Below are 24422 nucleotides of genomic sequence, written 5' to 3' on the forward strand. Positions count from 1 at the left end.
CAACTCCAGGGCTGAAGGACAACTGAACCCAACAAGCCAGAACAGGGGAAAACAACCCAAAAGTCCTCTGCTCTCGGTGGCAGAAGCCATTAAAGCCCTCCCCAAGAGTTCCAGAGCTGGCCAAAGAGAGCAGAAGAGGTTTCAGCCTCCCCAGGAAGCAGCCCTGGGTTGGTTTTTTTCCCTTCCTCCACCCTTCCACTGCCACTTCACCTCCACCTTGCTTTGGAGGAGGGAAAACCAAACCCAACCAACAACCCCAAAACGTTAATCACTGAGAATCTTTTTCTCTCCAGCAAGGTTGCAGCCAAGTCCCCCCCGGGGTCCTTGTCTACCAATGACTGATGAGAGAGAGAGAGAGAGAGGAGAGGGGAGTGTGTGTGCACGGGGAGGGGGAGCTGGCAAGGCTCGGTACCATGTTTCAAGGTGGAAGACTGCTGTACATCCCTGTCTCTAGCAACCTGGGAGTGAAAAGCTTCCCCCTGGCCTGGGCTGGGCTTTATCTTCAAGCCCTGTGCTGCCTCCCCACCGGGAGACGGCTGGGGGGAAGGAGGGAAGGAAGGAGGGAAGGGGGAGGGGGGCAAATCCCACCAGCAAAGAACAAAAGCCCAACAACAACAACAACAACAGCAGCGGCAGAAGCCTAAAAACAAACACCCCCCCACCTCCCCTACCCCCCCCCCCAGGCAAACCCCCACCCCAAGAGGGGCCAAAGAAAGAGAGAAACAAACACCAAAGGCAAGGAGTCAAGTCCACAAGTGCAGCCCAGCCCCCTGGGGCCGGGAGCTGTGCAGGTTAAGACTACAACAACTTTTGAGCTTCCCTTTGAACATGCAAGAGTGATGGGGGGGGGGGAAAAAACCACCCCTCCCCCCCCCAAGAGACCCCCCCTCACGGAGCCCAACTCTGGGAGAGGAAACAACTCAGCTGCTTCAGCTTGGGTGAGAGTACCACTGGGAGAAGAAAACACAACCCCACCCCCATCCCACCCCCCCAAAAACCACACCACTGATAAAAACCCCGAGGATGGAGATGCACAAAAGGGCTTTTGGCTTAGCCTCTCTCTCTCTCTCTCTCTCTCTTCCCCCTACCTCTCCCCCCAGCCCCAGCACCGTGGCACTCTGGTTCCCACTGCTTAATCGTGGTAAAAAAAACAACCCCCCCCCAAACACACAGCCCAGCCCCCCCCCAAAAAACAAACAAGAAGCCAACAACAGAAATACAACAAAACACCAAATCCCCCTCCCCAACTCCCCCCCCCAAAAAGAAATACCGACCCCAGCGACCCCCCCCTCAAAATGCTATAAGGATGAGCAGTCTGGCAAGGGGGGATGGGGGCGGGGGGGACACCGCAGCGCGTGGTGCCAACGTCACACGGGGCCGAGGAGGAGGAGGAGGAGGGTGGGTTTCAGAGTTCTAAGGTCAAACTGATGTCTCCAAGCTGTGCAAGAGGCTCTCAGGCTGCGGGCTGCTGAGCTCAGCCTGCTGGCTGCTGTCCACTGCATTGTTGTTCCTGTTGAGGGCTGGAGCCGCCCCCGGGCTGCCCCCACCTCGCTTCGGGAGTCCCTCAGGCTCGGGGTCGTCGTCGGCGCCGTCAAGGAATGGTGTTCGAGGCTCATCTTCCTCCAGGGTGAACTCTGGGTGAGTCATGAAGTTGTGGATGGAGCTTCTGGACTCGGGTTTCTCGAGGCCTTCGTAGAGGGAGCTACGGAACGCATTCACCACTTTGATCTGCCCGCGGAAGGGGGGACGACAAAACGGAGAGCAGAGGTTAGCAGGGGCTAGGAGAGGCCCGGAGCTCCCAGGAGAAACCAAATGCATCGTTTGCACAACAAAAGGCACAACAAAACACCCCCCAAAAATAAAACCCCACGACAACAAAAAACCACAACCCCAAAGCACAAGGAGAACCACACAGCTACGCCGAGCGGGGAGCGCGACCAGCGGGCTCGGGGTGCGGGACAGGGAACCAACCAACCAACCAACCAACCAGGGGATGGCTTCAGAAGCTGCAAGAAAAGACACAACAGCAAAAAAAAAACCACCCCCCCACCCCCCAGCCCAAACCAAACCAAGCCCAAGGAGACCACTTGGGAGCCCCCCAAGGCGTTAGCCGTCCCGACGGGCGCGCAGCCGGGACCCGGTGTGCGTGGACGAGGACAAGGAGGTGGAACTACAACTCAAACCAACAACAACAACAACAACAATCAATGGATGGATGGAAGAGGTGAGTTAGACAGGCAGCAGCTTCACTTCCAGGCAACCAACCAACCAACCCCCCCCAAAACACAACCACCCCTCAGCTGTGGGAGCTCTCTGTGTTCTAGGGCAGGTTTGGACCCAGGGAAAGGAAGGGGCTTCCAAACGGTGTTGCCAAGGTTGCCCACATCAAGCAGCAGCTCCAAGTGAATGCCATGGCCAGGCCAAACCAGCCCCCAGCTGAACATGCAAGAAGCCAGAGCCCTGTGAGTGTCTCCCCCGCACCCCCCACCCTGCCACCTGGAGCCCAGGCTGGAGCTCTGGCTCCTTTCCTACACCAGCTCCGTGCTGCAGGAGCCTCAGTGGCTTCCAAAGGCATCTTCCTTGGGATGCTCTGCAGGAAGAACCACCTCAGGCTTTGGGGGCACTGCTCCTGTGAAAGCCAGGGGCTGGCAGCACCCCCAAAAGCCAGGCTCAACGTGTCACAAGCAGATCCAAAGCCTGGGTTTGGATGACCAAGGGTATGGCTCTGCTCCCTCCATGGCACTGGGAGGGAGAGGTCTGGAGAGAAGCTGGGGGGGTGGCTAGCAGTGCATCCCCTGCTGCCTCCAGCTCCTCTGGAGAGCCAGGCTTCAACTCTCCCAGCTCTCAGCCTCCCCAGCAGCCAAGTCACAGTTGTTTGGTCAGATGGGTGACAAGTGGCAGATCTGGGGAGCCCAGGGGGCTGCAGCAGACCTCTCCACCCCAGTGCAGGTGCTGGCATGCAGGAGACAACCACCATGTGCCCCTCAGAGGGCTGCAGCTCTCATGGGGGACAGGGGGCTCTGACCCCCTGAGAGATGTCCAAAGGCATGGGTGGAAGGAGAGTGATGCAACCTGTGGCCTTCTGAAGCAGAGGCAACAAACTCAGGCAGCTGAAGGTCTCCCCAGGTCCTGGGGGAGCTGCTGGGATCCCACACAGGGCTTTGCCTTCTACTGCACTGCCAAGAGGGACTCCAAACCGTCCCTGGGGTGACTCCACTGCAGCCTGCACCAGGGCTCTCCCTGCTGATTTTCTCAGGCCAGAGCCAGCAAGTTGCCTCCCTTCAGAGGCTCTCCCTCCATCCAACCCCCTCCTGGGCTGAACTGAGCCATCCCCTCCCTCTGGAGAGGAAGCAGCTACTGACCAAAGCTGTCAGCAGGAACCAAGCACCTTGCCCAAGCTCTGGTGTGTTCTGTGGGAGCAGCAGAAGCCTTTGCTCTGTTCAGCAGAGTTTAGCTGGCACCAGAAGATCTGCTCAATTCCTCCTCTTTGAAGGAAAGGCTTCCAGACCACCCTGGGCCTTAGTTCAGCAGTGCTGGGTGCACTGGGAAGAAGGTGGCACCACCCTGTAGCAGTGCCAGCTGCCCTGGGTGCCTCCTGCCCTGGGGAAGCAGCACTGCTGCTCTTGAGCTGCCTTCACCTACTCCCAGAGGGATCCAACCCCCCCCATGTCCTCTGCCTGCTCTCATGGTGTCCCTGGGGACTGAAGCTGGATCACAGAAGGGAGCAGAGCCACAGATCCCACAGCAGGGCTGCTCCTGTGCAGCATCCCTGGGCTGCACCCTGCAGAGCCTCCTCAGCACTCAGCTGCTGGCCGAGGGAGCGGAGAGCTGCCGGAGGCAGGAGGGTTCAGACATGCCCTGGCCAGCTGACAAGGCAAAACCAGACTCCTGTGTTCTGCCCCTCCTCTGCCAAGGGGCTGCAGGTCTGCTGAGGGAACAGAGATGCCAATCCTCTTCCTGGGGAGGTGAGCTGGGTTCAGCTGTCCTGTCCACCTGGGGCTGGCACGCAGGCTAGGAGGGAAGACACCAACCAGCACCACCAGCAAGGGGCTTTGGTCTCAGCACTCACAAAACCACACCACAGCAGCTGAAGAAGAGTCTTGTGCCTGGAACCCTGGAGATCCTGCCCCTCACGAGGGATGCCCTTCTGAGCCCACTCTCCACCTTGCTCAGAAGGATGAGGCAGCAAGGGGACACCCTCCTGGCATGGGCTTGGCACATCCCAGCTAGAAACAAAGCCACCAGCTCCTGCACACACACACTCACACGAGCTGGATGGCACCCATGAGGAGAGGAGCATGGACCAAGTGCCCCTCATGATGCTGGAGCACAGCTGGCCTGCAGAAGTGGGAAGGTGATGGAGCTGGGAAGAGAAATTCAGGGCTGTGTCTGCTGCACTAAGGAGCACAGCAGGCTCCTGGCTGGACTCAGTGCTTAGCTGGCCAGAGGAGGCCACCAAGCAGCCACCTTCGAGCAAGGCTCACCTGGCACATCACCAGCAGCTTGGCAACAGCCACTGCAAGCACCAGCAAAGCACTGAGCCCTGAAAGGCAGCATGGAAACCCAACTTGGACCAAGCACACCCAAGCCAAACCAGCTCAGGAGAGCCAAAGCAACTGGGTGGAGAGGCCAGAACCAGCTCAGAGGTGGAAGCAGCTTCCTCCCTGCCCCATCCTCTCAAGCACTGCTGAGGCCAGACCCTATCTACCCTATCCCTGCCCTCAGCTCCACCAACAAACTTCTGCTGCAGCCTTCCTCAGGTTTCCTGCCTTTGATTGGAGCACTGCTGGCAGCAACTGCTGTGAAATTAATTCAGCTGTTCCCTCATCAAAAGGAACTTAGCAGCACAGAAATGTCCTTTGAAGGAGCCAGGCAGAGCAAACAAAGATGAAACCCAGCCCCAGCTGAGCTGAAAGCCTCCTCCCTCCCTGCCCCTGCTCAGGCTCAGGCCTCCTTTCCACCCAAAGCCTTTCCCAGCCTGCACAAACTCCAGGCCTGGAGTTTCTTCTCCTTGCACAGCATCACTGCAGCACCACAAGGTGCTGGGCAAACCCCACTGCTCCCAGAGAGAGGTGGAAATGGCCTCTGCAGGAAACCAGCACCAGCTCCACCGCTGCTTGGCTTTGCCCAGCTCCCTCAGCCCCCAGGGTAAAGCCCCCAGGGAGAGCAGCTCAGCTCTGCAAGCCATCTCCTGAGGGTCACTGCTGAGACCTCTCCCTCTCCTCCATCGGCCCCCAGCAGGGGCACAGCAGGTGGGGCTGGGAGGAGCAGCCCTGGAGAGCTCATCCCCCAGGAGTGTGGGTGGAAGACAGAGGGGCAGCATCGATCTGCATGGAGGGAAGTGGAGCTTCGAGAGAGAGGGAAGGGAGGCAGCAGGGGGGAGCAGAGGCAAGTCCAGGCAGAGAAGAGAGAGGGAAGGCTTTTAGAGACCTGGGCTCAGCTTCTGGTCAAGGCTGCCTGGAAGGGCAGAAGCTCTCCAAGTTTTCTGTTCAGGGAGAACATTCATCCTCAGACTGCAAAAAAAAACCTCCCTCTGTGGTTTGGTTTTGTGCCCCCCAGGCCCACTGCCCTGAGACCCCCTCTGAGCAGTTCTCCTCCCATGAGCAAGTCTTGGTGGTGCACAGAATGCAGTCAGGAGCAGACCCCAGAAACACTGAGGTTAACCCAGATCCAATCCAAGCATCAGTGTCAGCTAAAGGGGAGAGAGAGAGAAAGCAAAGGCAGCAGAAATTCTCTCTCCTCTCCCACAGGGAGACTGAAAGGTGGTCAGAAAGGCACCCAGAGGAGGAGAGGGGAAATGAGTGTGCAAGAAAAAGGCCAATGGTCCAGGAGAGCCACACTGCCTCTTACAGCCCTGCAGAGAGAACTCAGCTCACCTGCTCCTGAGCTCACACTCAGACAGGGCCTCTTCTGCAGCCTGCCAACCCACAGCCAGATCCAGGACCCAGCTGTGCCCCTGACCTCCAGCAGGGCCATGGTGCCCACCTCCCTTTGCATGCAGAGAGTGGCATCACCTCTGCACACCCAGACCTGCTGTGGGCAGGGCAGGAGCTGCTGCAACTGGGCAGTGATGCTGCAGCCCTGGCTGGGCACCAGCAGAGCCCTGGGGCTGCCCCCACAGCGCTCCAGGGCAGCAGAGTGCTTGCTCAGCTCTGCCATGCAAGCTTGCAGGTGGGACAGAGGAAGCTGCCTGCCCAGAGCCAGCTCTGACAGCAGAGGCTGAGCTGCAGGGGAGCAGCCCCAAGATGTCAGCACCAGCCAGCTGAGCCCCAGTGCCCAGCTGCTCTCCTGCACCATCCAACCTTGGCTGGGGCCAAGGCAGGAGCCAGGAGCCCTCCTCAGAGGCATGCAAGAGGCAGAGGGCCCCCAGGCAGCACGGCTCAGGCAGTCCCAGCAGCTCCCTGGGAAGGTCAGAGTGGCTGCTGTGCCTCCAAACAGGTTCCCAGCATCGGTCAAGCAACTTCTCTGCCCATCCCCTGCCCTCCTGGGGCACGGTGGGGCTGGGCAGAGCTGAGGCAGCAGGGGAGGAGCAGCTCTGGGGGCAGGGTTCCTGCCTGCCTGCCTGCAGTGCTTGTGCACACAGAGCTCTGCTCAGCCAGAGCCACTGCTGCTGGCTTTGGGCACCCCTTGAAGAGGTGGAGCCACAGAGACCAAGCCTGCAGGAGGAGGAGGAGGAGAGGTAAAACACCCCCAAAAACCAAAGCAGAGGAAGCACCAAGGGATGGGGTGGGGAAGGATTTGCCAACTGCTTGAAGGAGCAACAGCAACAACCACTCTGCTCACTGGGCTGGGGGTGGGTCTGGGCACCCCCACACCCCCTGTCCCACCCCATCCTTCCTCTTGGCAATCTTTGTGCGAGTCAGGAGTGGAGAGGGAGAGAAAGAGAGAGGGAGGGAAGAGAGAGGAGGCCGGGTTAGGGGGGGCAGGTGCTCTCTGTGGCCGTTAGAGTCATGCATTGTAAGAGACTATCACTCACTGCCCGCAGGAGGAGATGCAGCAGCAGCAGCAACAGCAGAAGTGGTGGGAGTGGAATTGACGGAGGAAAGAGCTACATGGGTTGGGCTAGAAACATTTTTTACATCGTGGTGCTGGCTCACGATGGAAGGCTGTCTCCTGAGGGCTCCCTGCAAAGAGGAGGCGCCGGTCTGGAATGTGTAAACTACGTCCATCTGCAAAGAACCAGAGAGTGAGATAGCATCGCCCCGGGGCACAGGCAGGGAGAGAGGGGGCAGGGCCCGAGGGGGCAGGGCTGGAGGGAGCAGGGAGGTCGGGCAGACACACGCAGGACAGGAAGGAAAGAGGAGGAGAAGGTGGGGAGGGAGAGGGAGGAGAGAGCCCACCCCACGCTCCCCCACGCTGGGCTGGGGTCTGCGGTCAGCTTCCAGCCCCTGCCCTGCTCCCCCCCGGGGGAGGCAGGCAGGGCTCAGCCCACCGCCGAGGCAAGAGCCTGGGGGGGTGGGAGAGAGAGAGAGAGAGAGAGGAAAGGCCTTGGGTTGTGCCAAGGAAGAGAGAGGGCAGAGGGGTGAGCTGCCAGCAGCTGCTCCAGCATGGGATCCACAGGTCTCTGGGATGCACAGCCCGGGGGGGCTGAGTCCTGGGGGGCACAGCAGGAGCCCTCCAGCAGCCTCCTGTGCTGGGACAACCTCCCAGCCTCTGCCAGGCTCCTGGCTCTGCACAGGCCTGGGAGCAGAGCTGGCAGGGCCAGGCAGGGCTGCAGCAGGGAAGCAGCCTCCGTGGTGGGCCACAGCTGCCCTGTGGGCATCCACCCAGGCCAGAGCAGCCCCTGGGCCCCACCACAGCTCCCCAGACCCTTGGCAGCTGGGCTGTCCCCAGTCCTGTGCCAATCAGCCCAAGGCAGGCAGAGGGCACAGCCCTGTGCCTCACCAGCTTGCCCACCTTTGCCATAGGGCTGCTGGGGAAGGGCAACCTCCTCCAGGCCCACATGGAGCTGCAGCTCGCCCTGGAGGTGCTCCACACACTGCTTTGGCTCCTTCCCCAGTTAGCTCTCCCTCCACTGGGGTCCACATGCACCCAGGGCACAGGCTGGCCCCATGGGGAAGAGCCTCCTGCCTGAGGGGCACCATGCTGGGGCAGAAGCCCCCAGGTGCTCAGGTTGGAGCTGCTGTGGCTGCTCAGCTCTGGCTGCTCTGCTGCCCACAGCCAGGGGCAGTGCTGCTCCAGAGGCTCCAGGATGTGCCAGCACCCAGCAGTGTTCTCCTGCTGCTGGAGCTTGTCTCAGCCCAGGTCCACCACAAGTCACAGCCTCCAGGCTCCAGCCCAGCAGCACAGCTGGTGGCTGCCACTGCAGCCATCCAGGCCTCCACCACCTCTGGGACCACTTCCCAGACAGCTCAATGCTCCCAGCACCCTTTCAAGTGGATGACCCAGACCAAGCTGGCAGCACCAGCAGTGCCCTGGGCCCCCAGGAGAGTCCAACCACCACTCTCAGTGGCCAGGCAGGCAAGGCTGAACCTCACCTTGAAATCATCGAGGCAAGAGCTCAGAGAGGAGAAGCAGAGCTCACAAGGCACAGCACAGCTGCTGGGCTCACTCCAGCCCCTGGGGCTGGGCCAGCTTGGTTATCTCCATGGGCTGGAGGAGCAGAGGAAGAGGAAGGGAAGGTAACACAGCAGCCCTGCATGCCTGCAGCTTCTCCTCTGTGGGGCAGCTCTGCCCAGGCCCCAAGGAAAGATGAGGAACAGTGACCTGGCTGCAGGGGACTCCTCCTGCCCTGCCCAGCCAGCAGCCTGGGGGAGAAAAATCACTGAGAAACCACAGGAAAACCTGCAGAGCTGCTGTGGCACCAGAGGGCATCTCCCCTGCAGGGCCAGGAGCTGCAGGTGAAGAGCTGGCAGGGAAGGGTGGAAAGAACCCTTGGCCAAAGGGCCCCTGAGAAGGACAGGGAGCAGGAAGGGAGCAGCACCAGAGAGGCTCTCACCAGGCAGATCCCTCCTGGGCACATTCCTCACCGGGAGCAGCCTCCCAGCAGTGACCAAGAGCAGCCTCACTGCACACCTGGAGAAGAGCCTGGGCAGCTCTCTGCTCCCCACCCCAGCTTCTGAAGCTCCCTTCCTCTGCTGTAGGAGGTGTCTACCCCCTGGCCTCAGGCTGCACCAGAGCAGAGCAGTGCCTCCCCCCACCCCCAGCTGCCCACCCAGGGCAGCCCCAGCAAGGCACAGGTGGTGAGAGAGGCCTAGCCCAGAAGGTGAGAGCATCCTCCCAGCAGCAGCTGCCACCTCCTCCCAGACAGAGCTCCTGGAGAACAAGAAAGAGAAAGAGAGAGAGAGGAGGAGGAGCCCTGGCAGCTGCTGGCAGCCCATACCTGTGTCTGTATCCTGTTGAGGCCTCTGAACCACAGGATCTGCCCACGCCGCAGCTCCATCTCCGCGTGGTCGATCTCGTCCACATCTTCAGGCAGCTCCTCCTCGGGGATCTCCTCCTTGGTGATGCCATGCCCAGCTTCCTTCAGGAACTTCAGGTGGCTGGTTGGGACAGTGCAGATCAGCTAGGGAGAGGCAGGGAGAGAGCAGTTGCTTAGCCTGCAGGCCAGGGCAGCGTGGAGCCCAGCACCGGCCTCGACCAAGAGGAGCAGCGAGCTGCCAGCACTCAGCCAGGAGCCAGCAGCTGCAGCAGAGCTGTGCCCCTGCTGGCTGTGCCCCCCAGCACGCAGCAGAGCTGTGCCCCTGCTGGCTGTGCCCCCCCAGCACACAGCAGAGCTGTGCCCCTGCTGGCTGTGCCCCCCAGCACAGAGCAGAGCTGTGCCCCTGCTGGCTGTGCCCCCCAGCACAGAGCAGAGCTGTGCCCCTGCTGGCTGTGCCCCTGCTGGCTGTGCCCCCAGCACAGAGCAGAGCTGTGCCCCTGCTGGCTGTGCCCCCCCAGCACGCAGCAGAGCTGTGCCCCTGCTGGCTGTGCCCCCCAGCACCCAGCAGAGCTGTGCCCCTGCTGGCTGTGCCCCCAGCACACAGCAGAGCTGTGCCCCTGCTGGCCGTGCCCCTGCTGGCTGTGCCCCCCAGCACACAGCAGAGCTGTGCCCCTGCTGGCTGTGCCCCCCCAGCACGCAGCAGAGCTGTGCCCCTGCTGGCTGTGCCCCCCAGCACGCAGCAGAGCTGTGCCCCTGCTGGCTGTGCCCCCCCAGCACGCAGCAGAGCTGTGCCCCTGCTGGCTGTGCCCCTGCTGGCTGTGCCCCCCACCACGCAGCAGAGCTGTGCCCCTGCTGGCCGTGCCCCTGCTGGCTGTGCCCCCAGCACGCAGCAGAGCTGTGCCCCTGCTGGCTGTGCCCCCAGCACGCAGCAGAGCTGTGCCCCTGCTGGCTGTGCCCCCCAGCACGCAGCAGAGCTGTGCCCCTGCTGGCTGTGCCCCCAGCACACAGCAGAGCTGTGCCCCTGCTGGCTGTGCCCCCCAGCACGCAGCAGAGCTGTGCCCCTGCTGGCTGTGCCCCTGCTGGCTGTGCCCCCAGCACACAGCAGAGCTGTGCCCCTGCTGGCTGTGCCCCCCAGCACACAGCAGAGCTGTGCCCCTGCTGGCCGTGCCCCTGCTGGCTGTGCCCCCCAGCAGGCAGCAGAGCTGTGCCCCTGCTGGCTGTGCCCCCCCAGCACGCAGCAGAGCTGTGCCCCACAGCAAGCAGGGGGTGAGGAGAGGGCTGAGGAGCAGCCTCAGAGGGGTTCAGCCCTTTGCAAGGCTGCTGTGGGTGAACAGTGGGGAGAGGAAGGGCAGGGGGCAGGCAGGGGCAGGGCTGTGGGCACCCCGTGGCCTGGGACAACAAGGGGGGTTCAGATTGGCTCTTACCTGGCCCCAGAGGAGCTCTCCCACTCCAATAAAGATACACCAGAACCACTGGCTGAGGGTGAGCCCAGAGCAGCTGAAAGGCTTCCCACCAAACTCCACAATGATGATCTGCAGCACAGGAGACAGCAAGTCACACACTGGCAGCTCCAAGGGCTGCAAAGGTCACCTACAGGGTGCCCCAGGGAAGGGGGCAGGAGCAGGGACCTCACATCTAGGCTGATGACTTCACAGAGGTGTCAGCCCTGGCACCTCCCAGCACACTCTGGACCCCAGCACTCAGGTTGTGTGCCACCCAGAAGCTGCTGGAGCAGAACAACAGAACATTGGAGCTGCTGGGGAGGAACAGATTGGAGATCAGGAAGAGATTCCTGACTCTGAGGGTGGGGAGAGCCTGGCACAGGCTGCCCAGGCAGGCTGTGGCTGCCTCCTTCCTGGAGGTGTTCAAGCCCAGGCTGGATGAGGCCTGGAGCAGCCTGGGCTGGGGGGATCTGCCTGGGTTGGAATGGATGATCTTGAAGGTCCCTTCCAAGCCAACCCATTGCAGGACTCTGTGAATGTGACAGAGAAGCCACAAAATCCAGGCCAGCTGAGCTGAGGGAAGGAGCTGCAAGGCACTGCCCCAATCCATGGCTGGATGAGCCTGGGAGGGTCCTGCCAACCCATTCCAGAACTCTATGAAGGTGACTGAGAAGCCACAACCCCAAACCAGCTGAGCTGAGAGAACAAGCTGTGAGGCACTGCCCCAATCCATGACTGGATGAGCTTGGGAGCTCCCTTCCAACCCATTCCAGGACTCTATGAAGGTGACTGAGAAGCCACAATACCCAGGCCAGCTCAGGTGAGAGAAGGAGCTGTGAGGAACTGCCCCAATCCATGACTGGATGAGCTTGGGAGGGTCCTGCCAACCCATTCCAGGACTCTCTGGAAGTGACAGAGAAGCCACAATACCCAGGCCAGCTGAACTGAAAGAAGCAGCTGTGAGGCACTGTCCCAGTTCATGGCTGGATGAGTTGGGAACTCCCTTCCGACCCAACCCATTCCAGGACTCTATGAAGGTGACTGAGAAGCCACAATACCCAGGCCAGCTCAGCTGAGAGAAGGAGCTGCGAGGCACTGCCCCAATCCATGACTGGATGAGCTTGGGAGCTCCCTTCCCACCCATTCCAGGACTCTATGAAGGCGACAGAGAAGCCACAACCCCAAAGCAGCTGAGCTGAGAGAAGGAGCTGCAAGGCACTGCCCCAATGCATGGCTGGATGAGCTTGGGAGGGTCCTGCCAACCCATTCCAGGACTCTATGAAGGTGACTGAGAAGCCACAACACCCAGGCCAGCTCAGCTGAGAGAAGGAGCTGCGAGGCACTGCCCCAATCCATGACTGGATGAGCTTGGGAGCTCCCTTCCCACCCATTCCAGGACTCTATGAAGGCGACAGAGAAGCCACAACCCCAAAGCAGCAGAGCTGAGAGAAGCAGCTGCGAGGCACTGCCCCAATCCATGACTGGATGAGTTGGGAGCTCCCTTCCCAGCCATTCCAGGACTCTATGAAGGTGACAGAGAAGCCACAATATACAGGCTCAGCTCAGCTGAGAGAAGGAGCTGCGAGGCACTGCCCTGATCCACGACCGGACGACCTCGGGGAGGTCCTTGCAGGCCAGGCAGGGCCCCGGCCGGGGCCTCACCTGCGCCACGAAGGTGCCCAGCACCACGCTGCAGAAGATGGGGTTGCGGTAGATGGCCTCGAAGACGTTGCGCTCGCCGTGGATCTTGCGCGCGTTGATCTCGTTGAAGAGCTGCATCATGACGAAGGTGTTGAAGACGATGGTGTAGTGCTCCGTGGGCGGCGAGTGCAGCGGCGCGTTCCGCCCGCTGTCGATGTCGAAGAACCTCTCCCCTGGGAGGGAGGGAGGGAGAGAGGGGGCAGAGAGAGAGGGGGCGAGGGAAGGGGGCAGAGAGAGAGGGAGCGAGGGCAGGGGGCAGAGAGAGAAGGGGCAAGGGCAGGGGCAGAGAGAGAGGGAGCGAGGGCAGAGAGAGAGGGAGCGAGGGCAGAGAGAGAGGGAGCGAGGGCAGAGAGAGAGGGAGCGAGGGCAGAGAGAGAGGGAGCGAGGGCAGAGAGAGAGGGAGCGAGGGCAGGAGGGCAGAGGGCAGAGAGAGAGGGAGCAAGGGCAGGAGGGCAGAGAGAGAGGGAGCAAGGGCAGGAGGGCAGAGGGCAGAGAGAGAGGGAGCAAGGGCAGGGGGGTGGAAGGCAGAGAGAGGGCAGACGATTATCAGAGGAAAAGAGAGGAGATCCTTCTCCTTCCTCCTCTCCTGCAGTGCTGCAGGGAGGATGCCAGCCTCTTCCTAAAGGGCTCCTGGCCCAGATGAAGGCTTCCCCTCTGACCCAGCTAGAAGCAGATCCTTCCTCTTGACCCAAGTGAAGATGACTTCACCTTGACCCAGATGAAAGACCACCCCCAGCTCAACTCACACAAAAGACCCCCCACCCTGACCCAGCTAAACCAAGACCCCCACCCTGACCCAGCTAAACCAAGACCCCCTGCCCTGACCCACCAACCTCCAGAGCAAGACCCCCTCCTCATCACCCCCTGCCCTCCCATCCATTATTCAGTGAGTTGTGCCCTGGCCAGCGTGAGGTTGCCAAGCTGGGGACCACCAAGGGTCCCCAACACTTAGGGGAGGCCAAGTGGCCTGCGAGGCAGGGGCTGGGGTCTCAAAGCTCACCTGCAAAGAGCAGGGTGAAGATGATGGTCAGCTGGTAGACAGCATGGCCCAGGATGTTCTTCATCATGGTGCGGGAGATGAGAGGCTTGTTGCGGCCGTAGGGCTTGCGGAGCAGCAGCGACTCGGAGGGAGGCTCCGTGGCCAGGGCTAAGGAGGCGAAGGTGTCCATGATGAGGTTCACCCACAGCATCTGGACAGCCTTCAGAGGAGAGTCCTGCAGAGAGAGAGAGAGAGAGGGGAGAAGGTGACACACCACCAGAGCCACCCTCCTTCCGTGGCCATGTCGCACTGCTGAGTCTACCTCTGCAGCTCAGCCACCCCATGGAAAAGGCCTCTAAGATCTCAGCATCTGAAGGGGACCTACAGGAAGGCTGGGGAGAGGCTGTTCAGAGGGGCCTGTGGGGATAGGACAAGGAGCAGTGGTTCAGAACCAGAGCAGGGTAGGTGCAGGTTGGACATCAGGAGGAGGCTCTGCACAGTGAGGGTGGCGAGATGCTGGGACAGGCTGTGCAGGGAGGTGGTTGAGGCTCCAAACCTGGAGACACTGAAGGTCAGACTCAGTGTGGCCCTGGGCAGCCTGCTCCAGCTGGAGGTGTCCCTGCTGCCTGCAGGGGTGCTGGACAAGCTGAGCCTTGAGGTTGCCTTTGAACCTGGTGCAGTTTGTGAATCATTCAGTCCAACCACCAGCCCAACACCTCCGTGGCCCCGAGTGCCACAACCACAAGAAGCTTTCTGACCACCTCCAGGGATGGGGACTCCACCACCTCCCTGGGCAGCCTGTCCTCATCCCTGACCACTCCTGCAGTCAAGAAATCCTTCCTAACACCCAACCTAAGCCTTTGGAGCAGCTTGAGGCCATTTCCTCTTGTCCTGTCATTAGCCACTTGGCAGAAGAGGCCAACATCACCCACCCCACCCTCGTTCCCCTCCCTGCTTCGAAGGGCTGCCCCCATCCTCCTCCTGCCAAGCTCAGCAGCCCCACACCTGGGTGATGCAGGCTCCTGTGAAGGCCACAATGACAGCCACAACGTTGACAGTCAGCTGGAACTGCAGGAACTTGGAGATGCTGTCGTAGACATTGCGTCCCCACATCACCGCCTTGACGATGCTGGTGAAGTTGTCGTCCGTCAGGATGATGTCCGAGGCCTCCTTGGCCACATCTGTGCCTGCAATGCCCTTGAGGAGCAGGGAGAAAGCCAGGGGGTGAGGCAGTGTGGCAGCTTTAGGCTATGCCTCTAAAACTGAGCTGCAGATTTCGAGCAGAGAAATACAAACAGAACAGAATTAACCAGGTTGGAAGAGACCTCAGAGACCACTGAGTCCAAGCTACCACCCAGCACCATCTGATCAACTCAGCCATGGCACTGGCTGCCTCAGCCAGGCTCTTCCTAAACACCTCCAGGGATGGGGACTCCATCACCTCCCTGGGTACTGGGTGTCAAAAAAGGAAAGCTAAAGATTGCTCCAAACCAATGCACTGGATGGAGGTCTGGGATAAGAGAGCAACTCTTCACATTTCACTTCCATTCCCCTCCCTTTCCTCTCCTAACCTTGGCTGCTTTGCTTCACCCAGGAGAGGGCAGTGCTCCTGCCTGGCTTTGAGATGAGCCAGCCCACTGCTGCTCTCTCAGCTCCTCTTTTCTCCCCTCTCTCAGGTACAGGGTCTGGGAGGTTGAGTGGGGGGCAGTGGAGCAGCTTCCCTGCCCTGCTGGACCAGGGGGGTTTCCATGCTATTTGCTACTGCATGAGACTGTGACTCCTGTGTGGTTTGTACAGGTTCACTGCATTCCACTGCAGAGTGTGGGCTTTGCTTGTCAGCACAGCTTCAGTTGCTTCTGGCTGAGTAAGTTAATGCTGGGGGAAACTTCAACCCACCACAGGCAGGCAGCTCCCTGCTCGCTGCCCACCCAGCTCTGCTTCTTCCCTCAAAGAGCCCTCAGGAGGAAAAATGTGGTGGGGGCCAGGGGAGCTGGAGCCAGGCCCAGGTTCCACAGTGAGTCCTGCTGCAGCAGCACAGCCCACAGCAGAGGCTCTGAGGCAGTGAAGCCTCCAAAGACAGACAGCAGCTTGGCTCTGAGTCAGTGCAGCTCTTCAGCTCATCGCTGGCTGTGCCCCAAAAGATCACAGAAGTCTCAGCATGGTGGGAAGGGACCTCTGGGAGTCATCCAACTCCAACCCTCCCTGCCTAGAGCAGGATCAGCTCAAGTCAGTCCCCCAGGAACACATCCAGGTGGGTTTTGAAATGCCTCCAGAGATGGAGACTCCACCACCTCTCTGGGCAAGCCTGCTCCAGGGCTCTGCCACCCTCAAAGAGAAGAACTTTGCCCCTGACGACGCCTGAAGATCTTTTCTGCTCCTCCCAAGGTCATGGGAAGGAAAAGCAAACCTCCAAAGGGCTCCTACTTCAAAATGCAAAGAGTTTCCCCAGCCCAGAGACCATCTGAGTGCTGAGAAGGACCAAGAATGCCATCAGCTTCCCACCCCCATACCATGGCAAACCCAACGTCAGCTTTCTTCAGCGCTGGGCCATCGTTGGTCCCATCCCCAGTCACAGCCACCACCTGCCTCTGCTCACCAACAGTGCTGTCAATAATGCCTGAAAGAGAGACAAGCAGCTCAGCAGGCTCCCAGCATGGCTGCTGCTGGAAGAGCAGCCAGGCAGGGCAGGCTGAGCCCCCCTGGGCAGCTGCAGCAGCTGGGGCAGGGGCTCACCTTTCACCAGGGTGTGCTTGTCTGTGGGGGAGGAGCGAGCCAGCACACGCAGCTTGGGCCAGATCTTATCCAGCTGCTCCTGTTCCACCTGCAGGGCAAGGCAAGGAGTCAGAAACCTTCTGCCCCACCAGAAAGCAAGGCCCAGCTGGGAGGGGACAGCAGCCAGACCGCCCCTGGCTGAGGAGGCAAATCACAGAACGCTCTGAGTCAGGAGGGACCCCAAAGACCGAGCCCCAACCCCCCTGGCATGGTCAGAGACACCTTGCACCGGGCCAGGCAGGATGCCAGCTGCAGTTACCCAAGGAGAGGAGGGGGGAAGAGAGCAGAGGAGGGGGGAAGAGAGCAGAGGAGGGGGGGAAGAGCGCAGAGGAGGGGGGGAGAGAGCAGAGGAGGGGGGGAGAGAGCAGAGGAGGGGGGGAGAGAGCAGAGGAGGGGGGGAGAGAGCAGAGGAGGGGGGGAGAGAGCAGAGGAGGGGGGGAGAGAGCAGAGGAGCGGGGAAGAGAGCAGAGGAGGGGGGAAGAGAGCAGAGGAGGGGGGGAGAGAGCAGAGGAGGGGGGGAGAGAGCAAAGGAGGGGGGAAGAGAGCAGAGGAGGGGGGGAGAGAGCAGAGGAGGGGGGAAGAGAGCAGAGGAGGGGGGAAGAGAGCAGAGGAGGGGGGGAGAGAGCAGAGGAGGGGGGGAGAGAGCAGAGGAGGGGGGGAGAGAGCAGAGGAGGGGGGGGAGAGAGCAGAGGAGGGGGGGAGAGAGCAGAGGAGGGGGGGAGAGAGCAGAGGAGGGGGGAAGAGAGCAGAGGAGGGGGGAAGAGAGCAGAGGAGGGGGGGAGAGAGCAGAGGAGGGGGGGAGAGAGCAGAGGAGGGGGGAAGAGAGCAGAGGAGGGGGGAAGAGAGCAGAGGCCCCCTGCAGGCAGGGCCGGGCCGGGCCGGGGCCGCGCTCCCACCTCGCCCTTCTCGTTGCGGATCAGGCGGTTGAACTCCTTCCCCTCCAGGCACAGGAAGTCCTCCCCGGGCAGCAGGATGCCACACTTGGTGGCAATGGCTCTGGCGGTGTTGATGTTGTCCCCGGTCACCATCCGGACGGTGATGCCGGCACGCTGGCACTTCAGGATGGCATCTGGCACCTGGCAAAGGACAGGGGCAGGGCTGGGCTGATCCTGGCAGCCAGGCAGCTGCTCTCCCCTCCTCCCTAGCAGGGATTTGGAAGGGGTCAGGAACCTGCACCCAGCCCTGGCTCAGCTTGGTGCCGACACAGGGGGAGAGAAGTGAGTTGAGAACTGGTGCCCAAAAGCAGCTCAGCCTCCTGGGCTGGAGGAGCCCTGAGGCCAGGCTCGGGAAGCAGGCTCCAGGGACACCTTCTGGGGGCTTCAAGGGGCCCACAAGGAAGCTGGGGACAGACTTGTTGAGCAGGGCCTGCAGTGACAGCACAAGGGGGGATGGTTTGGAGCTAAAAGGGAGATTCAGACTGCACAGAAGGAGGAATTTTGGGGTTGCAGTGAGAGTGATGAGCCCTTGGCACAGGTTGCCCAGAGGTGGAAGATGCTCCATCTCTGGAACCATTCCAGGTCAGGTCTGGGGCTCTGAGCAACCTGCTCTAGTTGCAGATATCCCTGCTGACTGCAGGGGGCTTGGACCAGAGGAGCTCTGAAGGTCTCTTCCCACCCAAACCAGTCTGGGATTCCCTGACTGATCCCTGGGGTGCTGGGGGAAGCCATCAGGGACTGGAGGAGAGAGCAGCTCCCTGCTCCTGCCCTCACCACGGCTCCAGCCACACTCAGCTGTGTGTCCAGAGCAGCTCCCCCAGCAGACAGCAGGAGCTCTTCCAGCCCCTGTCCCAGGGGGAAGGCAACCTCCCTGCCTCCTCCCTGGCACCCAGAGGAGCTAGGTGCCAAGGCAGGGCCAGACAGCCCATCCCAAGGGGGGCACTTCACCCACCCCTCCCTGCCCACTCCAGCAGCAGGTTGTGGCACTAATGGCTGCATCCATTAGGGAGTGGTGGGGAAAGAGGATATTAGTGAGGAATTAGCAAATTGAATCAAGGGCCTCCAGAGCTGCTGCAGCCAGGGCATCTGTAATGCAATTCCCAGCCCCAGATACTTGAACATCTAATCAGGGAAGAAGCAGGCAAGGCAGGAGCACGAGGGGCAAGCTCCAAAATGTAATCAAGAATCAGGTAGCAGAGAGTTTATTGCATTAGCCCAGCTGCTGCCCATCACCCCTGTGCAGGGCAGGGAGCTGAGGGAGGAACCACTGACATCAGCCCAGCCTGGACCCTCTGCAACACCCCCTGTGTGAGGCCTCCATCCACAGAAGCACAGCACAGTGGAAGAGACCTCTGGAGCTCATCCAGTCCAAGCCCCCTGCTCCAGCAGGGCACCCCCAGCAGCTTGCCCAGGAGCACCATGGCCAGGGCAGGGTTGGAAGCTCTGCAGAGAAGGAGATTCCACAACCACTGTGGGCAGCCTGCTCCAGGCCTCCAGCAGCCTCACACCACAGAAGTTTCACCTCCTGGGTTCCAGTTTGTGCCTGCTGCCCCTTGTCCTGTCCCTGGGCATCCCAGAGAAGAGTCTGGCCCCATCCTTTTGACCCCCCCTTAAGTTACTTATGACCAGCAATCAGATCTCCTCCAGCCTTCTCCTCTCCACTGCTCATGGATTCAGGTCTGGCTGCTGCACAGAGCCCTGCTAGCAGGCAAGGGGAAAAGTCCCCATGGAAGCATCCTGCCAGCAAGGTCACCTTGCCCAGCTGTGGGGCAGCGATGCCAGCTGCAGGGAGCTGGTGCTGTGGGTCAAGGGGAGAAGTCCCCATGGAAGCATCCTGCCAGCAAGGTCACCTTGCCCAGGCACAGGGTAGCGATGCCAGCTGCAGGGAGCTGGTGCTGTGGGTCAAGGGGAGAAGTCCCCATGGAAGCATCCTGCCAGCAAGGTCACCTTGCCCAGCTGTGGGGCAGCAATGCCAGCTGCAGGGAGCTGGTGCTGTGGGTCAAGGGGAGAAGTCCCCATGGAAGCATCCTGCCAGCAAGGTCACCTTGCCCAGGCACAGGGTAGTGATGCCAGCTGCAGGGAGCTGGTGCTGTGGGTCAAGGGGAGAAGTCCCCATGGATGCATCCTGCCAGCAAGGTCACCTTGCCCAGCTGTGGGGCAGCGATGCCAGCTGCAGGGAGCTGGTGCTGTGGGTCAAGGGGAGAAGTCCCCATGGAAGCATCCTGCCAGCAAGGTCACCTTGCCCAGCTGTGGGGCAGCAATGCCAGCTGCAGGGAGCTGGTGCTGTGGGTCAAGGGGAGAAGTCCCCATGGAAGCATCCTGCCAGCAAGGTCACCTTGCCCAGGCACAGGGTAGTGATGCCAGCTGCAGGGAGCTGGTGCTGTGGGTCAAGGGGAGAAGTCCCCATGGATGCATCCTGCCAGCAAGGTCACCTTGCCCAGCTGTGGGGCAGCGATGCCAGCTGCAGGGAGCTGGTGCTGTGGGTCAAGGGGAGAAGTCCCCATGGAAGCATCCTGCCAGCAAGGTCACCTTGCCCAGGCACAGGGCAGCGATGCCAGCTGCAGGGAGCTGGTGCTGTGGGTGGCACTGCAGGGACGGCCGCAGAGGAGCTGCTGTGCTTTCAGAAGGGGCTGGTGGTGCTGAGGGGCTGGGAAAGGGCCTCCTGGCCCAGGCAAGGGGCTGGGGTGGAGGAGCAGCAGGGGGCAGCCGAGGCTCAGGTACCTCTGGCCGCACAGGATCCTCTATCCCCACCACAGCGATGCAGGTCAGGTCGGACAGGATCTCGTTCTCGCTGTCCCAGTCGGGCTCGGGCTCGGCAGGGAAGTCTCGGAAGGCCAAGCAGATGGTCCTCAGCCCGTGGCAGGCCATGGGCTCTATCACCTTCTTCACCATCTCATCCCTGTCCTTCAGCTTGAACACCCTGGGGTCACCATTCTTGTCCAGGATCTTGGTGCACCTGACGCAGGAGGAGGACAGAGGGTGAGGGAGGCCAGGGGTGGTAGCTGCTGCCAGCTCAGCAACCTCCTCCCCACCCCCCCAGCTTCCCCCCACTGCAGAACAGGCACAGCCTCACCCCCAGCTCCCCACAGCTCCTCCAAAGCCACTAGGGAGACTCTGCACAGCAGCACCCCCTGACAGCCACCTCCCTGCCACGGCAGCTGGAAACCCTTCCCCCTGCAGCTCCCAGGTTGCTAAGGGAGAGGGGTGGCACAAGGAGGGCAGGGGGTTACTAAGGGAGAGGGGTGGCACAAGGAGGGCAGGGGGTTACTAAGGGAGAGGGGTGGCACAAGGAGGGCAGGGGGTTACTAAGGGAGAGGGGTGGCACAAGGAGGGCAGGGGGTTACTAAGGGAGAGGGGTGGCACAAGGAGGGCAGGGGGTTACTAAGGGAGAGGGGTGGCACAAGGAGGGCAGGGGGTTACCAGGGCAGAAGGAGGGCAGGAGGTCACCAGGGCAGAAGGGTGGCAGAGGGAGGGCAGGCAGGAGGTCACCAGGGCAGAGGGAGGGCAGAGGGAGGGCAGGCAGGAGGTCACCAGGGCAGAGGGAGGGCAGAGGGAGGGCAGGGGGGCAGAGGGGGAGCAGAGGGGGGTGGTTACTTGCGCAGGATGATCTCAGAGGCTCCCTTGCTGTACATGCGGAAGCCTCCGGAGCCGTTCTTCAGCACGGTGCTCATGGACTTGCGCACAGAGTTGAAGGTGTAGACCTTGTAGAGCTTCTCCTCTGGCACCTCGTTCCTCACAGCCTGGTAGTCCTGCTTGAGGTCCAGCACGAAGCCCAGCAGGGCACACTCGGTCTTGTTCCCCACCTGCCGGGGCAAACCTCCTTCCTTCTCGGGCGGCTGCAGGAGGGGGAAGAAACTCAGCACCAGAGCTGGGGAGGGGAGCTGCAGGGCTGCTCAGGAGGGGGAAGGCTCAGGGGGAGAGGAGCTGCAGGGCTGCTCAGGAGGGGGGGAAGGCTCAGGGGGAGAGGAGCTGCAGGGCTGCTCAGGAGGGGGAAGGCTCAGGGGGAGAGGAGCTGCAGGGCTGCTCAGGAGGGGAAGGCTCAGGGGGAGGGGAGCTGCAGGGCTGCTCAGGAGGGGGAAGGCTCAGGGGGAGAGGAGCTGCAGGGCTGCTCAGGAAGGGGAAGGCTCAGGGGGAGAGGAGCTGCAGGGCTGCTCAGGAGGGGGAAGGCTCAGGGGGAGGGGAGCTGCAGGGCTGCTCAGGAGGGGGAAGGCTCAGGGGGAGAAGAGCTGCAGGGCTGCTCAGGAGGGGGAAGGCTCAGGGGGAGGGGAGCTGCAGGGCTGCTCAGGAGGGGAAAGGCTCAGGGGGAGAGGAGCTGCAGGGCTGCTCAGGAGGGGGAAGGCTCAGGGGGAGGGGAGCTGCAGGGCTGCTCAGGAGGGGAAAGGCTCAGGGGGAGAGGAGCTGCAGGGCTGCTCAGGAGGGGGAAGGCTCAGGGGGAGGGGAGCTGCAGAGCTGCTCAGGAGGGGGAAGGCTCAGGGGGAGAGGAGCTGCAGGGCTGCTCAGGAAGGGGAAGGCTCAGGGGGTGGTGGTCCTGCAGCTCACCAGGATCTTGGAGGTGTAGGCAGAGTTGATGGCCACTCCGTTGACGATGAGGTCCAGCACCTTGGGCAGGATGGCTTCGGGGTCGGGGATCTGGCGGTAGTGAGTGTCCCCCACGTAGGCCTGCACCACGGTCATGCGGTTCATGGTCAGGGTGCCGGTCTTGTCCGAGCAGATGGCAGTGGCGTTGCCCATGGTCTCACAGGCATCCAGGTGCCTCACCAGGTTGTTGTCCTTCATCATTTTCTGCAGCAGGCATCGAGGCCAGGAGAGGTCAGAGCCAAAAGCCTCAACTCCCTCCTTCCCTCCTCTTGCCCCCCTTCAACTCTCTCCTTGGGCCCCCCTGAGTTTTCTCCTCATGCCCCACCAACTCCCTCTGCCTTCTGCCCCCCTGAACTCCCTCCTCCTCATGCCCCCCTCCAAACTCTCTCCCTCCTCCTCATGCCCCCCTGAATTCCCTCCCTCTCATACCCCCACAAAGTTCCTTCCTTCATTGTGCCCCCCTTAGTTTTCTCTTCACCCCTAAACTCCCTCTCCCTTGTGCCCTGCTGAACTCCCTCCTCCTCATGCTCCCCTCCAAACTCTCTCCCTCCTCATGCCCCCCTGAATTCCCTCCCTCTCCTAGCCCCCAAGCTCCTTCCCTCCTTGTGCCCCGAGTTTTCTCCTCACTCACCCCCAAACTCCCTCTCTCTTGTACCCCCCCAAACTCCCTCTCTCCTCATGCCCTCCCAAGTCCCTCCCCATCCTGTCCCCCCAAGCTCTCTCCTCCTCCTGCCCCCTCCTCCAAGCTCCCTCGCCCGCAGGCAGCTCCCTGGCACCTCACCTTGACGGAGTACGCCAGGGAGATGGTGACAGCCAGGGGCAGCCCCTCGGGCACGGCCACCACCAGGACGGTGACGCCGATGATGAAGAACTTGACGAAGTACTGGATGTAGATGGGGGTGCACTCCGCCAGCCAGGGCCGGCCCTGCACCCCGAAGGTGTCGATCACGAAGTACAGCACCAGGATGATGACGGTGATGGCCGACATGATCAGCCCTGGGCAGAGAGGGGGCGGTCGGCAGGGCCCCGGGGGAGGGGGCGGGGGGCAGAGCCCCTTCCCCCCACGCCGCTGCCAGCCGGAGCCGCGCCGGCCGCTGCCGCTCACCTGCCTTCCCGATCTGGACCGCCAGGCGTGTGAGCTTCCCTTGCAGCACAGACTTCTCCTTCTTGGGCACCTTGACCTTCTTCTTCTCCTTCTCCTCGTTTTCCACCCCCTCCTGGCTCTTCAGGGGCTGGATCTCTAAGGCCACACCATCCTGAGTTTTAGCTACAGCCCAGGGCAAAACAAGACACCACGTGTGAAGAGGAGAGCGAGCAGGGGAGCCTGGAGGACACCACTGAGAACGATGGTGGTGGTGGGAGAGAGAGAAACCCCAGCACCAGGACCACTCCCCAGCACACACACATCTGAGCACACAGAAACCTCCTGCCCCGGGGCCCTGCCACCTCTCTACAGGGCAGCTTGCTGCCATCTCCCCCAGCCCCATGGAGAAAGGATCCTCAGGGCTGACACTGGTGATGTGACCCCTCCACTGCTCACACCTCTAAGGCAACACTGCCAGAAACCTTCTGGCCGAGCTCTGGGTCGGAGGCAGGTCCCCTGCGGGCTGCTCTGCACCCTACAGCAGTCAGAGCTGACCCCAGCAGGGGCTCCAGTCTCCCCCAGCTCCCTGATGAGCATCCCCACTCCCCCCCTCCAGCGCCCTGTGGGCAGCTCAGCAGGAATCACTTGCCAGGGGAGCAGCTGAGGGGGTGAGATGGAGGGGGACAGTTAGAGATTCAGATGGAGATTGAAGAGGAGGGAGCCAGCTCCTGGAATCCCAGCCCTGAGTCATCCAGCACGGTTTGAGAACCTGAGACAGCCAAGCTTTCAGTTGGTTCAGTCCAGCTGAAGGTCTACACCCCCTGCCTGAGGGCACCCTGGGACCTGTCCCCTCCTCCTCCCAGCTGCTGCCCCTCGATGGCTTGAGACACCCTGGAGCCCACAGCAGCTCCACACGGGACAGCTCCACGGTGACAACAGACCCGAGACGGACACAACAAGCACCCGGACAGGCTGACGGGGAGGAGGCAAACTCAAACTGCTGAGAGGAGAGAGAGAAAGAGAAGGAGGTGGAGAGAGAGGTGCAGAAATGGGCTTCAGAAATGGGCTTCCTCCACAGCCTGCAAAGAACAGTGTGAGAAACACTGGCGAGGAGACGCTCACGGAGTCGAGGCCATGGGGGGAGAGGGTGCAAGCATCACGTCGGCCAGGCCCTGGGGCACGGTCTGTCCCGGGAAGAGCAGGAGAAGAGCCAGATCCCTGCCCTCAGCCATGCCCACACACGACCCCTGCAGAGGGGCTGCTTCTGCTGGGCTCCCCAGTGCTGCAGGGCCAGCAGCTCGTGGGGGCGGCGGATGGCAGCAGGGGGTTGGAGGAGAGGAAATCGTCAGCAGGAGGTTTGGAATGAGGCAAGGCCTCAAGCTGAGCCAGGGGAGGCTTAGGTTGGATAGGAGGAAAACATTCTGTCCTGAGAGGGTGGTGAGGCACTGGCACAGGCTGCCCAGGGAGGTGGTGGAGTCTCCATCCCCAGAGGTGCTCAGGAAAGCTGTGGCACCTGGGGCCACGGTGGGGCCGGTCTGGATGATCCCAGAAGGCTTTCCCAGCCTTGATG

General features: G+C 61.6%; 1 protein-coding gene across 7 annotated transcripts in view; it reads right to left on the bottom strand.

Moving 5' to 3' along the window:
• Positions 1-1203: 1203 nt before the first annotated feature.
• ATP2B4 (ATPase plasma membrane Ca2+ transporting 4) overlaps positions 1204-24422 on the bottom strand; it is a 55992-nt gene continuing 32773 nt past the window's right edge. For 2 of the 7 annotated variants that reach the window (XM_068159741.1, XM_068159742.1), the window contains exons 8-22: positions 22874-23035; positions 22550-22764; positions 21730-21972; positions 20785-21026; positions 19912-20146; positions 17152-17331; positions 16217-16304; positions 15994-16100; positions 14489-14680; positions 13505-13718; positions 12466-12677; positions 10786-10893; positions 9323-9505; positions 7080-7169; positions 1205-1728 (exon numbers count right to left, since the gene is read on the bottom strand). In XM_068159741.1, the coding sequence (XP_068015842.1) occupies positions 1420-1728; positions 7080-7169; positions 9323-9505; positions 10786-10893; positions 12466-12677; positions 13505-13718; positions 14489-14680; positions 15994-16100; positions 16217-16304; positions 17152-17331; positions 19912-20146; positions 20785-21026; positions 21730-21972; positions 22550-22764; positions 22874-23035 (2780 nt within the window). In that variant the 3' untranslated portion in view covers positions 1205-1419. Of the gene's footprint in view, positions 1729-6976; positions 7170-9322; positions 9506-10785; positions 10894-12465; positions 12678-13504; positions 13719-14488; positions 14681-15993; positions 16101-16216; positions 16305-17151; positions 17332-19911; positions 20147-20784; positions 21027-21729; positions 21973-22549; positions 22765-22873; positions 23036-24422 lie in introns of all 7 variants that reach the window. The other 5 variants (XM_068159748.1, XM_068159747.1, XM_068159743.1 and 2 more) reach the window with 4 other exon arrangements.

This window comes from Melanerpes formicivorus, unplaced genomic scaffold (assembly GCF_026170545.1).
Source record: "Melanerpes formicivorus ecotype bairdi unplaced genomic scaffold, bMelFor1.0.p_v2 SCAF_46, whole genome shotgun sequence".
NCBI classification, from domain to species: domain Eukaryota; kingdom Metazoa; phylum Chordata; class Aves; order Piciformes; family Picidae; genus Melanerpes; species Melanerpes formicivorus.